The sequence below is a fragment of the Hyphopichia burtonii genome (genome assembly GCF_001661395.1).
Source record: "Hyphopichia burtonii NRRL Y-1933 unplaced genomic scaffold HYPBUscaffold_10, whole genome shotgun sequence".
Lineage (NCBI taxonomy): Eukaryota > Fungi > Ascomycota > Pichiomycetes > Serinales > Debaryomycetaceae > Hyphopichia > Hyphopichia burtonii.
The window spans coordinates 62,189-77,271 of NW_017963737.1; the positions used below are offsets into that span (position 1 = coordinate 62,189).

The 15,083-nt window shown below is 33.6% G+C and overlaps 7 protein-coding genes across 7 annotated transcripts; 4 read left to right on the forward strand and 3 right to left on the reverse strand.

The window, feature by feature from the left end:
* Positions 1-352: 352 nt before the first annotated feature.
* Positions 353-2,158, forward strand: HYPBUDRAFT_145313 (uncharacterized protein; the record flags this gene model as incomplete). Its single annotated transcript, XM_020219907.1, has 1 exon — positions 353-2,158. The coding sequence occupies one exon, from the start codon at positions 353-355 to the stop codon at positions 2,156-2,158; it is 1,806 nt and encodes a 601-aa protein (XP_020073713.1).
* Positions 2,159-3,059: 901 nt separating this feature from the next.
* Positions 3,060-4,664, forward strand: HYPBUDRAFT_8506 (allantoate permease; the record flags this gene model as incomplete). The annotated part of the gene is made up of 1 exon (XM_020223748.1): positions 3,060-4,664. One exon carries the CDS (start codon positions 3,060-3,062, stop codon positions 4,662-4,664), a length of 1,605 nt encoding a protein of 534 aa, XP_020073714.1.
* A 1,079-nt stretch (positions 4,665-5,743) lies between these two features.
* HYPBUDRAFT_130464 (uncharacterized protein) lies at positions 5,744-7,081 on the forward strand (the record flags this gene model as incomplete). Its single annotated transcript, XM_020219428.1, has 2 exons — positions 5,744-6,092; positions 6,807-7,081. Coding segments are annotated over 2 exons (624 nt in total), but the record flags the coding sequence as incomplete, so codon positions are not given.
* A 123-nt stretch (positions 7,082-7,204) lies between these two features.
* FRP1 (Frp1p) lies at positions 7,205-9,169 on the reverse strand (the record flags this gene model as incomplete). The annotated part of the gene is made up of 2 exons (XM_020222638.1): positions 7,507-9,169; positions 7,205-7,344 (listed from the first exon to the last, which is right to left on the reverse strand). Exons 1-2 carry the CDS (start codon positions 9,020-9,022, stop codon positions 7,205-7,207), a joined length of 1,656 nt encoding a protein of 551 aa, XP_020073716.1. The 5' UTR covers positions 9,023-9,169.
* Positions 9,170-9,923: 754 nt separating this feature from the next.
* HYPBUDRAFT_96133 (CFEM domain-containing protein) lies at positions 9,924-12,089 on the forward strand (the record flags this gene model as incomplete). Its single annotated transcript, XM_020223965.1, has 2 exons — positions 9,924-10,146; positions 11,938-12,089. Coding segments are annotated over 2 exons (375 nt in total), but the record flags the coding sequence as incomplete, so codon positions are not given.
* An 850-nt stretch (positions 12,090-12,939) lies between these two features.
* Positions 12,940-13,599, reverse strand: HYPBUDRAFT_115625 (uncharacterized protein; the record flags this gene model as incomplete). Its single annotated transcript, XM_020219133.1, has 1 exon — positions 12,940-13,599. One exon carries the CDS (start codon positions 13,597-13,599, stop codon positions 12,940-12,942), a length of 660 nt encoding a protein of 219 aa, XP_020073718.1.
* Positions 13,600-13,668: 69 nt separating this feature from the next.
* HYPBUDRAFT_115477 (uncharacterized protein) lies at positions 13,669-14,523 on the reverse strand (the record flags this gene model as incomplete). Its single annotated transcript, XM_020219122.1, has 1 exon — positions 13,669-14,523. A coding segment is annotated over one exon (855 nt), but the record flags the coding sequence as incomplete, so codon positions are not given.
* Positions 14,524-15,083: the final 560 nt, after the last annotated feature.

Sequence of the window (15,083 nt, forward strand, 5' to 3'; positions counted from 1 at the left end):
ATGAGCAAAAAAGGCTGACTTTTATCATTGCTCGTAACAAATAAATATTTAGGAGGTTGTCTTCATTTGATCTACAACAAAGTATGAAATAAAATATCCCAATAACATACTACTAGGTAACATAACTTATTCGTACGATAAGTTTCTTCTTTCATCTTTGATTTCATCCGGTTCTGTTTTTCTTTTTTTTCAGTTTCATTTTATTTTATTTTTTTTTTTTTTTTTTGCTTGCCCATATACTAGTTGATGTATTTCTGTCATTAATTCTTTTAGTTCATTAATTTACTTTACTTCAGTTCATTAATTTACTTTACTTCATTTCATTCATTTGTCATTCATTCGTTCATTAAGCATGATACCAAGATTTTATAATAAAAAAATCAAGGTTGGGTTTTTAATATTAACATTTTCGTTAATTATATTCTATATACTAAATGTTAACATTATAAATAATGAAATAAGTCAAGAACTATTAGAATCTCATGCTTTATACCAAAGTAAACGGTCTCCTTTTAATCCGAGATATTCAACTAACGAAGTATTCAACTATATAAATAATGAAGAAACCCCGATTGCAAGTAAATTAGGTGACGGGATTGTTTTCCACTGGGATGACTGGGTAGACTTATCATCTGGAGATAAAATCTTGAATAAGTATAAAAAAAATAATCCAAATGGTGAATGTGATGAATTCTTGAAAAAATATGCTAGTGTTAATGGATATTACATGGAATCTTATAATAAAAAGATTTATCGAGGAATGTCAAATTTATATTGTTTAAAAGAAATACCATCGAAAATTATTGCGGTTAGTGATGATAATTTTGTTGAAATCCCCGTGATTAATAAATTAAGAATTGGTTTAAATAATGAAACCATCCATAAACAACCAACAAAACATGATTTAATTAATCAAATATCAAGATTTGATTCTAAACCAAACGAAAATTTTCAAATTTTCAAATTTAGGCATTTACAAAAACAAATTGACGTTAAAGCAGAAGACTTTGTCTTCAATCCAAATTTGGAAATATTCAAATTACAGAAGAAACTAAATGATGATTCAATTACCAATGATGAATTGAATTATCTTAAATTTTTAGAATACGCAGATTCAATTGTGGATTCTGCCGATCGTTTCTTTAAATACCCTTGGATTTATTCCGATGTGGTTAAGGGAAGATCTCATCACTTGGCTTATCCTTTTTTCAAAAGATTCATTGGCGATCGTGAACGTCAAAGTGTCATTCATCATATGGTTAGAGCTTGGTTTAAATTTGCTGAAGCAAATAATTTTGCTTCTTGGGTTAATTACGGCTCTCTTTTAGGTTGGGCTTATAATGGAGTGAATATGCCTTGGGATACCGATATTGATATTCAATTACCAATTGCCCATTTAGATCGTTTAGCAAGAGAATTTAATCAATCTTTAATTTTAGAAAATCCAAGATATGGTAATTCAAAATATTTATTGGAAGTTAGTCCAACTTATATAAGACAAGGTAATGGTCGAAATTTTATTGATGCTAGATTTATCGATATAAATAGTGGTCTTTATATTGATATCAGTGCTTTAAGTCATTCTAACTTTAATCCTCCAAAAGAATTTTATAATGATTTACCTTGGGATCAACAAGTAGACCATTCAAAAGCAATGTCGATTCATTGTAAAAATTGGAATTGGCATTCCCTAGAAGAAATCTTACCTATTCGTCATACTTGGTTTGAAGGTGCTTCAATTTATATCCCCCATAACGTTTCTAGAATTTTAACTAGAAAATACGGTAAATCTTCCTTCACTACAAAATCTCATTTTGCTAATCATAATTATCAAAAAGATATTAATATGTGGGTCCCCGATGAAATTTGTTCAAAGTCTCCCTCGTTAAATAATCGTTTCCAAAATTTAAACCAAACTAAATTAACTCTTGAAGGTGCTTGTAATAATCCTATTTTACAAGATGAATATCAAATCATTGCTGAATGTGCCCATCGCCATTTAAAAACTAATATTGACGTAGATCATTTCACCGATTATGATATCCTGAAATTAAATGATTTACCTTTATTTCGTAAAGATTCTTGGGATTACTTCAATGATTTAAATTTAGGCTTGGTTAATACCGATCGTTGGTATGTTCGTGATGATGTTTTATGATTAATCTTGTTCTCTGCATTTAAAATTAGTATAATATATACTCCCTCATAATTATTAATATATTCTTTTGTTCCCCTAATACTAAAGGCTTTAAAGTTGCAAAATTCTCTCCATGTTGCAATCTGTAATTCGTATTTACCAAACACTAATCAAGAAAAACTAATTAAATACTATTCAAAAACTAATACTAATCAGTGCTAATCAAACACTAATCAGATAGTTGATTAGTTCTTACTCTACACCGTTGATAAAACACTTCATCTTATCCATTGAGCATAATGTATACACTCATTCTTTTCAATCCATACACCAGAATTTAAGTTAGAAAGGCATTCTTCGTCACCGGTCGCTCACCGAAAAATCACCGTAAATTCACCGTTCGCTCATTCTATTCCTTATCAATACCTGCACTTTGTCTATCTTCTTCAAGCATCTTGTCTTAATGACTTTCTTTATACCATTCACAGTACTTGGAGTTCATATACGCCCATGTAGAAGACTTGCCTTTAAACAGATTGGCGGAAATCAACCTTATCAAAAGGCTATGGTAAGGGAAAGTACGGATGGTTTGGGATGTTGATGAAGCTAGACCATGAGCTTAGGCATCATGTAATGGAACCATATGGTACGTAATTAAACCCTTAAAACTTCCTAGAATGGATACGTGCCAATTAAATCAGTTATCGTTTGTTGGTGTTATCGATGGTTGGTGATAAACCTCCTCGCTAATTTCCGCGTCACAATTCCGTTTGGTTGATTAGGATCTCTGATTAAATAGTAGATAAGAATGATTTGCTTTTTTTCTTTTCTTTTATATTATAGTACTTGAGCACTCAAGTTTATAAACGAATTGATTTCCAATATTCAATTTGAAAATTAACTTTATTCAACTTGATACAAAATGCTGGTAGATAAAAATACGACGGATGAAAAATTGAACACCGTTATTTCGTTTACTGATACTGACATCGATAAACAAAATGCAGCTAATGTTATTACTTCAATTATATCTCCTTCTGGTAAGGAAGTGAAGGTCACTGGAGATGTTGATGAGGCAATGAAATATGCCATTAGAAACACTGAAGAACATATTGAATTAGATCCAAAAGCTTCAAGAAGACTTTTTTACAAATTAAATATTTGTCTTTTACCATTAATTTGTTTACTATATTGTTTCCAGTTTATGGATAAATTATCTAATTCTTATGCAAGTATCTTGGGTTTAAGAGATCCTAAGATTGGTTTAAATATGGTTGGTGATCAATATTCTTGGACTGGTTCCGCTTTTTATCTTGGTTACCTTTTTTTTGAATTTCCAACTTCTTTACTTTTACAAAGATTCCCAGTGATCACTACGACTTCTATATTTATTATTATATGGGGGTTTGTTTTGGCAATGGGTCTGGTTTGTGGTTCTCACGGTTCTCAATCTGGTTATGCTGGTTTCATTTTCATTCGTACTATTCAAGGTGGTCTTGAAAGTATTATTACTCCAGCTTTTACTTTATATACTGGGTTTTGGTATAAAAAAGACGAAGTTTTTTTGATTACTTCTTTATGGTTTGCTTCGAATGGGTTAGGTACTATTTTAGGTAGTGGTGCAGTTGCCCATAGTGTTTTTCAACATCGTGAAAGTTATGATCTAGCTCCATGGAAATTGGTCTTTATAATTACTGGGGTTTTAACTATTGGTTTGGGTATTGCAATGTTTTTCTACTTACCAAATACTCCTGCTCAAGCTTGGTTTTTAAATGACGAAGAAAAAAAAATGGTTGTTGAAAGACTTAGAGAAACTAATCAAGGTTTTGGTAATAAACATTTCAAAATTCATCAATTCAAAGAAGCTTTTCTTGATGTTAAAACTTGGTTATTTTTCATTTTTGCCTTTTGTAATAATATTCCAAATGGTGGTCTTACTAATTTTGGTTCGATTCTTTTAAATGAAGATTTAGATTATTCAACTGGTAAAGCTTTATTGATGCAAATGCCTCTGGGAGCTGTTGAAATTGTCGGGTGTGTTTTATTTGCTTATTGTTACAAATTTTATCAAAAAAGATTATTTTGGGCAACTTTGGGTACTGCAATTACCCTTGCATCCCAATGTATGTTGGCTTTCCTGAAAAATAATAAGGTTCAATTAGCTGGTTATACTCTTTACTCTCTTGGTCCAATCGGATTTATTTGTGTTTTGTCTTGTATTGGTTCAAACGTCTTGGGTACTACCAAAAAACAAACTACTAACGCTATTTATTTAATTTCTTACTGTGTTGGTAATTTAGTCGGTCCCCAAACTTTTAAAGCTAGTGAAAGTCCCGACTATCCATCAGCAAAATTAGCAATTGTTATTTGTGGTGCCATCAGTTTGGTCACCTTAATCGTTCTTTGGGTTTATCTTGAATGGGAAAATAAAAGAAGAGATAAAAACCAAACTGAATTACACATAGAAAATATCGAATTTGCTGATTTGACCGATAAAGAAAATCCATACTTTAGATACGTTATATAATATTATAAAAACTAATATATTTGATTTTGCAGTTAAAAGAATATAATTGCTTTTTGCAACTCTTAATTTCAAAATTAGTGGAATGGTTTGTGCAAGGTAGCTCTTGAAACTGGATAATTGCCAAACAAAGTTATTCATCTTGTCGGGCAAGACATGTAGGTGACTGAGACAAGCTGGGATATTACACAGTGCAAACACAAATGGACATTCACAATTTCTCTGGAATTCACAGCTGTAGTAATTAAAAAAGATTTGATTTCCTGATTAAGTAATTTTACTTACTGTGCAACCACGAAAAAAAAAAAAAAGATCCAATTTTTCGCAGTTTCGCAGTATATTGAACCTTCTTAATCTGGTGGACTTTAAAGAGCTGCTGCCCTTCATTTGAGCCAATAGCTCATGGGGATAGTCTTTCGGGCTTTTCCTAAACTTCAATTTATATTAATTAATATTATTTTCTATAACTATGTAAAAATATCGGTTCCCCACTCTTTTTCGTAAGGTCAAAATAGCCTCCATTGCTCATAAGCATTACCTTAAAAAGAGATTCGTAAACCAAACGTTTTGATTCCACTATTTCAGCTTCCCCAAAGCATTCCTCAACGGTGAGATCATTCTCGAGGAATTGCTGATTGGGGTTTGCTGGCTCATTTTTGTTGACTATAAATCAAATCAAAGGCTTTCGCTCTCTTTTTTCTATACCGCATTAGGAAATTTAAGACTGCAAATTATGCATCATCGAGACTTGAAAATTTTAGTACTAGTCGAGCTTGTAACTGATACACTGACTTCAAGATAAACAGATATGTCACAATCAGAACGAGGTCTGTGGTGGTCAAAGATGGTTTATAAATACAGAGATAAATCCCGGGAAACCGTTTTACCCCCTTAAATTTTTTTCTTGATTTTCATTCTTTTAACTTTTCATAATTTTAGTAATGAGATTCTTCCACGCTTTACTTTCATTCTTTTTCATATCATTCGTGGTATCCATACCTGTTGGTCTTCTAGAAAGAGAAGATGATGTCAGCATCGCTGATCTCTATAAATTATTCAACAGTTTAGATAAACGTGAAACAATTTCCAAAAGAGAAAATGTACTTCTTACTCAACTTTTCACTTCTTTAAATAAAAGTGGTCAAGGTGTTGCTTTAACTAAACAAGTCACTACTTCTTCTCTTACTCAAGGCTCTGCTATTCAAATTATTATTGACTATTTAAAAGGTGCTAATTTAACTACCATCTTAGAAGCTGCTGATAACTCGGGTTTGGCTCTCGATATTGTTTTGTTAACCTTGACTGATTATGATGTTTTACCAGGTATTGTGAAAGTCATTGAAGGTGTTTTTGAAAATTCTAATTCAACTTCTTCTTCAGGTGGTCTTGTTAGTTCTATAATTGGTGGAATCCTTGATACTTTGGGCTTAGGTTCTAGCTCTTCTTCCTCCAATTCGTCTTCTTCTTCGTCCGGTGGTGGTCTTCTCTCAAGCTTACTTGGTGATTTATTCGGTGGTGACAGCAGTTCTAATTCTACTAGTTCTTCTTCTTCTTCGTCTGGTGGTGGTCTTTTCTCAAGCTTACTTGGTGATTTATTCGGCGGTGACAGCAGTTCTAATTCTACTGGATCCTCTTCTAGCTCTTCTTCTGGTCTGTTATTAGATGACCTTCTTGGTGGCGGCTCATCTGCCAGCACTACTTCTGCCACTTCTACCTCTACTTCCACTGGTAGCTTCTTAGACAGACTTCTTGGTGGTCTTGGTGGTGGTGATTCTTCTTCTACTACTACTACAAGATCTAGATCCACATCCACTGGTCTGAGTTTATTTGACGACCTTTTGGGTGATATCGATGGAGGAGATTCTTCAACAACCACCTCAGTCACTTCTTCTGGCTCTACTGAAACTGATTCAGCTGACAACTATAGTGTTTTGCAACAAATTGTTGCTGATGCTTCTTCTACTGCAACGACCAGTGCTGCTAATACTGCTACTAATACTGCTACTAAAGCCGCTAGTACTGCTACAAATACTGTCTCTTCATCTACTTCAACCTCTTCTTCAGGTAGCCTTATTGATTCTTTATTAAGTGACTTGAAGAAGCGTGATTTAAACAAACGTGATGTTCTTGATACTATTATCACAGAAATCACCAGTGTTGCTGGCACTGACGAAACCGTTAATGATGTTTGTACTTCTTTAGAAAAATCTGGGTTGGGTGTTTCCGTTGTTAAACAACTTTTCACCGATGAAGATGAATACGATTTTGATATCAAACTTGTCAGTGATATTATCGACGAAAAAGTCATCACTCTTGACGATTTGTTAACAGCCCTCAAGCAATCACACTTAATCGCTCATATAATAAGTGATATTCTTGGGAATTTTTCCTACATTAAATTGGTAATAAGCTTCGTTATTGCAATTTTCACTGGAAAAGTTTTCTGATTTGACTGCAAAAAAAAAAAAAAATTATATACCTGTAAATTATACCAACTTAATAATAAATATACCGTTTGATTAAAAACACAAATACCGTAGAGCCTAAAATGATTCTGTATAACAGTAAACATCAAGAGGACCTGGTCCTTTTAAGAATCTGCTTCTTTGACATTCAAGTTTGACTTGATTTGAAAATTGATCAGGTCCACAACCCATAACCGCGAAAGATTTAAAATTTGAATCTTGATTGATTAATACTCTAGCTTCTTCAGAGATTAATTTAGCGATATCAGGACGAGATCCCCTAGTATATACGATTTCACTGCACATCAGACTACTAGAGAGACTTCTTTCTCTTATATCTCCTCCGGTCAGTTTTTCATCAGGTTTTTCAATATCCTCACATGATGATGTTGTTGTTGTTTCATAACTGGCTTGGGTAATAAAAATTTGAACTTGAAGCATCCCTTTTTTGATATATGGTTTTAATTCATCAAGCGCATGTTGAAACCAAAGTTCGTTTTCTGGTCTCTTGATTGTCCAAATAAGACAAATACGAGCTTTACTTGGACGGTTGAGGTAGTCTCTTTCCATTTCTCGTATCTCGATTTTCTTCAATAGATCATTACAAACTGGTAAGACAAACGACGCCCCTGAACCGGCAGCTAGAAACATTACTGAATCAAAAGTTATCAAGGGCTGATGATTTGCGCCAAATGGACCATAGAATTGAGCTTTGAGTTGAACGGCATTCGGCTCTTGACTAATCGAAATTTCACTTTCAGAATCCTGTGGAGATTGTGAAGTGATCAATTTATCCATCAACTTTTTGGTGAACCCTTTTTGCTTTCTGATAATTAACTTAATTTCTCCAGTTTGTGATAAACTCGAAATAGTAAATGGATGATATTGGAAGTATTTAACCTTGCTAACATTTAAATATATATGCTGACCAGCTTTCCAGGTCCCAACTTTAGGTATGAAGGAATAATACCATTTATCAGCATTCATCCTGGTGTTCTTTATTGGGATAGTAACCAATATAGTTTCATTATCTAAGATTTCAAAATCTGACACTCCTTTGGTGGGGGTTTTTCTTTTGTGAATTATGCCGATAATTCTTGATACTATTCTATCCAATACCACCATGTGGATTGCCAAAATTAAAGCTGCTTTACTACTTAAGCTGTGGAAAAGAGCAAATAAAAGCATTATAAGATTGAAAACACGGTGTTGTACCAAAAAAAAGTCGAAGGCCCATCTTCTGATAAACCTCATACTTGCCCATGTTAAAAATGTCATACAGCTGTAAGATATCATACCAAAGATTTGGGGTGGAATCAAAACCATTATCTTTAAGTCTAAATCTAACCAATACTTCAAACATAGGGACATATGAATTGTCACCAATAGCCATGTTGTTCTAGCAACCCACTTATGAAATAAAATTAACTTATCATGTTGAAGTCCTGATATTGCGCAGAATAGATCATTCTTCATAATACAGAATAATATGAATGGAATGTTACCAACGGCGATTCTACCCATTCTTTTACCAACGACATAGATTTTTGGATTATAGGTGATCTCTTCCGTTTGAGCATAACAGAATACTCCGTTGTACGCTGCATGGACCACATATAAGAATAGCAAACTTGGTTGAAACAAGAATCCTCTATTCTTGAAAGGAATTTTTATATTGAAAGATCTGTTAACATAAGACCAATATTTTAGTATTTTGAAAATAAAAGGGTTTTTCAAAGCATGAATATCCCTTCGGTATCTCACATACATGGGGATCCAGTGAAATAGTATTCCATGGAATACCAATAATGCTACATTACACACTAACGTCAACCATTGATATTTGGTGTTCAAAGATTTCTCCACATGATATTGTAAATAGTATGGAACAGGCATTTTGCTTAGAATTATTTAGGACCTCGATTGATACTCGACAAACGAACAGCTTTCCTCTTGAAATTTATCGAAATATATAGAAACAGGAAATCTGGTGATCTTAAACTAGTAGGGAAAAGACTAAGAAAAAAGGAAGAGAGAAGAGAGCATATACCTCATAATTATAAGAACCAATGGTGATGAGTTAAACTCCAAAGGCTGATTTTTTACAAGAAATAGGAATGAGAATATAACTTCTTCGGAATAAGAAATTTTCATCCATTTTTTACCTTGGAAACTTGCAGTCATCTCTTGTTACAAAGGCAATTCCACTGGTGGTTTTGACATTGAAAGCCTTTTTGATTTTCATTGGCTAGCATCCAAATTCTTAAGAGTAATTGATCTGATTGGAAAGGACTTATCGGTATTATTTGTATTTGCTAGTTGGAAATCTTATCTTTTTCATCAACTGCAACATTATTGTTGCGTAACCCCGTCATGTAATATTCTGTGGGTGTCCTGTTTGTGTTGGTAATAACGAGGTTGGTAATAACGAGATTAAATTCTTGTCTGGCTCAACTCAGTAAGGATCAATTATAGCATCGGGGCGACTTGGTGCCGTTCCATACTACTCGAATTGCTCTTGTGCATTCAATGCAACTATTTCTATTCATGCAAGAGCTGCATTAAATAGAAAGAAGTGAATTTACAATTTTGTTATTTGGAAGTTGAATTAGTATGGACATATCGGGTGATTTGTGAATTAATTCACAATTAGTTTGAAGAAGACAATTGTTTTATAGAACCTGGTTCAAGAAATTGAAATTGTTTATTGAATAAAAATGCCCAAAGTTCATTAATTTCAAAAAAAAGTCGAATATTACTATAGTTTATTTACACCATGAAGTTGTCCAACATCCTTATCATTTGCTTTTTGTATCAGACAGTGGCTGCTGGTAATTGGGATACTTATCCTCAAGTCCCAAAAACTGCCAGTATCAATGGGTTTGCTGACCCCATAGAAAGCAAGCTTCCTTCTTGTGCCAAAGACTGTGTCAAGTTTGATACTGACAATACACCATGTCCTTACTGGGATACTGGGTGTTTGTGTGTGATGCCTCAATGGTCTGGTGAAGTTGCTGAATGTTTTGCTTCTCTGTGTTCAGGTTCTGATTTTAGAAGTGCTACTAGCTTGGCTTATTCTTTATGCTCAAGCTGTGGAGCAGACGTCTGGTTAATGCCTGAATCGGTTTCAACTGTGATGAGTAAAGCAGCTGGTGTTAAGCATGCACAAGCTTCGACCACTGGTGATTCTTCATCGGTAGCTTCTTCAAGAGCTACTGACTCTACGTCTAACTTGAAAAACTCAACTACTACTAGTAGTAGTGCCCATGGTGATACCAGTACTACTTCTAATGCAGATTCTACTGGCTCCAGCTCATCTAATGGTGCCCATAGAGTTTTAGGGCTCAATTTTATCATCAGCTTGCTCCCACTTCTCTCTATGTTTTAAATTTTCGATGACATAACTTCTAATAATAAACTCACAATGAAACTTACCCGTTTTCTCTACATCGGATATCTTCAATGCCGGTAATCGGGGATCGGGAAAGTACAATCACTTGTTTTATTTCCAAATTCTCTATGACATGCATGTAAGTATTTTTGTCCCTATATATTTACAATAAACATTCTACTCGTATATGACTGTAAAACAATAATATTACATTTAATCCAGGTTTGCAGATGATGTTACATTGGATGCACCTGTTCCAGAAGAGCCAATGAAAGCCATCGATTGAGAAGTAAAATTCAAAATTTCGAAACTCGTATAATTTTTAGTGGCATCGCATTGTCTTTTTTTCTCCTAGGCTTTTTTTTTTTTTTTTTTTGCCTGTTTTTTTTTTTTTTTTTGCGGCATTATCCCAAATTGGAACTTCTGTGCAGCCAAAAATACTTTTGCTTGACTTTTGACTTTTTTGCTTTCACTTTATTTCGTTTTTGGACTGCCTAATCTTATAAGATCTTATCAGATAAAGAGCTAGACATGAAGGCAGCCGACCTTCGTGGTTCGCCTCGTTAGTGAAATAAGCTTTTCGATGAATGCTTATTCCGTATGTTACAATTATGCATGCTGACGGGAGCTTCTTAGGGAATGGATAGTCGTTTGTAGAAATATCAAGACAGCCATTAGCGGTCCTTTCCGAAAGCAGCTTCCGATATAAGAAAAAAGCCAAGGGAAAAAGCCTGCTGATGGAATCGATAGGATTTATGATTATGTTGCTGCAACACTATTTTGTTCAATCAAATGACAATTCAATTCTGTTATTTGAACCTTCATTTCCGAGTTTGTGACTGTAAAGGGGATATCGGTTTAATGTCTTGATTCGTTTTCCACTTTGTTTGGATTAATTTGCCTTGATACCTAAGTAGACTTGAAAAATAACATGAATAGACCGACCATTGGATTAGAGTAAGCTGTGTCCCTATTTTGGCAATTGAGCTTCCTTAACTACCAGTATTGAGATTTGTAGCTAAGCATTTTTGGAATCGACCGATTTTTGTAATACAATTTGACAACAGGTATCTTTCAATTAGAAAAAGCATTTATAAGTAGCTTGTTCCTTCAGTAATTATCTATTTCATCTAATCTATTAAAACAATATATTAACTAATCCACTCGCTACTCAACATGTTTAAATTCACTCTTTCTGCTTTTCTTGTTGCTTCCGTTGCCAAAGCTGTTAACTACGAAACCTATCCCTCAGTTGCCCATACCGCTTCTTTCGATGGGTTTGCTGATCCAATCTATGATAAGGTCCCATCCTGTGCTCAAAAATGTTTGAGAGATACTGTTTCTGATGCTGAAGATACCGTTTGTCCTTACTGGGACACCGGTTGTTTATGTGTTATGGAATCTTTCAATGATGCTCAAGTTTCTTGTCTTGTTGATGCTTGTTCCGGTACCGATATCAACTCTTTCACCAGTTTAGCTACTTCACTTTGTTCTTCGGCTGGTGTTGGGTCTCCATACTGGTACATTGCTTCTTCTGATTCATCACTTTTAGCCTCTGCTGCAGCAAAGACTACTGCTGACTCGGAATCTTCTGCTACTTCGAGTGCCGCTTCTGCTGCTGCTTCTGCAGAAGCCACTCAAGCCGTTTCTTCCACCGAAGCCGAAGCCGCCTCTTCTGCTCCTCCTGTTACCTCTTCTTCTGTTGCTGAAACTTCTGCTCCAGCTGATAATGGCTCTTCTGCTGAAGCTCCAGCTGAGTCATCTGCAGTTGAATCTGATAGTCTTGTTGAATCTTTATCTTCTAATGAAGATGAGAATTCCTCTTCCAGCTCAGCTGAATCAACCTCTTCTGAAAGTTCTCCTGCTGTTGAACAAGCTAACATGGCACCTAGCAAAGCACCAATCTCAATTTTAATTACCCTTGCTGTTTCCTTCTTAGGTGCCGTTACCTTGCTTTGAGTAAGGTTCTGATTTAATTTTCAATTCTTAATAAGTAATTTGTTTTTTTTTCAATTTCTTTACAATATGTTTTGATTTTTCGGTATAGTCTTTGTTTTTCTATTTCAATATTTTTTTTTTAGAAATTTGTATCTTGACAATAATTTCCAAGTGTCTCGGTTTTTAAAGTTATACTTTTGTAGTATCAAGTCATTTACAGCGTATGCGATGGGTGAGTGCATCTTCTTCCAATGAGTTGTATTTGCAGTGAAAAAATTTATGGTTGTAAAGGTATTTTTTTTGTAACAGTTTTTCTCAAATTTTGCAACTTTTTGAATTTTGCATCAAGATTCTCAGCTGAGTCTTGACAATAGCCCAATTCACCATTTTACAGCCAATAAAAGTTACGAATTTATTTGGTATAAAGTAGAGTCTATAATCTATTTCTAGAGTTTACAATAAATATCTATAATCAGAGAATAAGTTATCCAGCACGAGAAGTACGAGAATTCCAAGCATTGATTAAATCCTTATAAAAGTCAATTTGTTTTTGGTTATACCGTATTAATTTACCATTTGAATCAGCCAGCTCACCGTTAGAAGACAAATTATAAATATTTGCGCAATGGAAGTAACCATTACATCCAAGAGCTTCATTTTTGATGAAAGTTGAAGTATATATTGGGTTCATTTTTGGTTTTGAAAATTTCTCAACTGGTTTTGGAATGATTGCAGCTTCAATTACCAAAGGTTTTTTATAATGATTACGCAATTGAGAAGGATTTTTATAAGTTTGCCGTAAAACTTCTTGACTATCGAAATCTTTTTTCCATGATCTTTTTTTACAATTTTTCAATCCACCATTTAACCAAAGTAATTCACCATTTTTTTTGAAATGAGCTAATTGAATTGAACAAACAGAAGCATTATGATTAACTAGATCCTCATTTAAAACACCAACTGCACCAGCATCAACTTCATCAAAGAAATACTTATCATTTCCAGAAAGTAATTGACCCAACCACCATAATTCTTTATCACCATAAACTGGTTTAGCAGTTTTGGGCCAAAATTGTAAATGAACAGAAGCCAATAAACCAATAAAATGAGTTTTACGGTTCATAACAATAAGTCCACTTTCCATTAAATGTTTCGATTTTTCTTCAAAAAAATTAGTTTGAGTTAAATTATCGGGACTAACTTTTAAAATATTAAAGGCATTCGTTTCTAAGGTCGTTGGTAAGAAATTTCTGTACTCAATCATATTATTTGGTTGCATTCGATCCGCTAATTCACGATCTTTGAAAAAATAAGCTCCAGTATTTTCATAACTTTCAAATTCAAAAAATCCTTCGGGTTTAATAAAAGGAACTGCATCACTATCCAATAAAATCATTTCTTCAAAAGAATTAAAAATTCCAGCTAACCATTTATTTGAAAAACTCTTAAACCTTTTATTGTATTTTGGATCCACCAAATTTGATATGTCAACAAATGAAATACTTTGTTGATTTTCATTAAAACTAAATGTTTTATTAAATAATAAATTATTTGTTGCAGCTCTTTGTAATTTAATTTTATGAGTTTTGGTAACATCATTACCATGAACAAATTCAATTTTTAAATCATTACCTAAAAATCTTAAAGATTTAATTAAATTTTCAGCATCTTGTATATTAAATTCACCAATGCTAATTACTATTCCCTTACCTTTAATATTTTTTTGATAAGTTTCCCAATAACTTTGATTATTTTCAATTTTAATATGATTTAAAATAGTATCATCAAGATTACCATCAGAGTATTCAAACTTAGGGAAACTTCTTTTGAAAAATGGGAATAGTTTGTCATCAATAGTTTTAAAATTAGTAAAATCATTCGATTTACCATTTAAAAAACATGCATTATATATTCTTAAATGAGATAAGGTATTTTGAATTTGTAATTCCGAATTTTTAGTTATATCAAACCCCCAATATTTATCAAAACTAGCTAGTAGATTAAAATAATCTATACAGTTTTTATCAAATACTCCGGGATTCACTATAGAATCTCGATTACTTATCATTAAGAATGATTGTTTCAATAGAAGAATATCATTATACCTAGAAAGAGCTAAATAACCCAACGTTATTAATTGACTCAACATAACCAAAAACACGAGATTAGTTATGTTCCTCTTAGTCATCTTCCTTCTCATGGTTAATATAACCAACTGAACTGAAGGTAATCCTTCATAGTATTGAGATATCTTATACCTAAACCTCATGTCACAGTCTGGCTCATCGAATATAGCATAACTCAGATTCGCTGTGACGTATCTACGGATATATATATATATGTCAATAAACTACCCTTCGACAATACCGGGTTCATTTATTATTTTAATTGACTTCGCCCAATTTCTCTAATGGAGTAGTAAAGCTAATTCTATTATAAGCACCTTACAGCTAAGCACACATAACTTAAGCACGAACCCACCATTCTCGAAAAACCCACCCTTCTCGCTCACCCGGTAGGCTCTGGCAAGCAGCAGTGGAACTTCCCTCTCAGAACTTGGGGTCCAACCCGGAAAGTAGTTGGTGTAGTCAATCAATTTTAGAGCTAAATATAAACGTGGACCAGCGA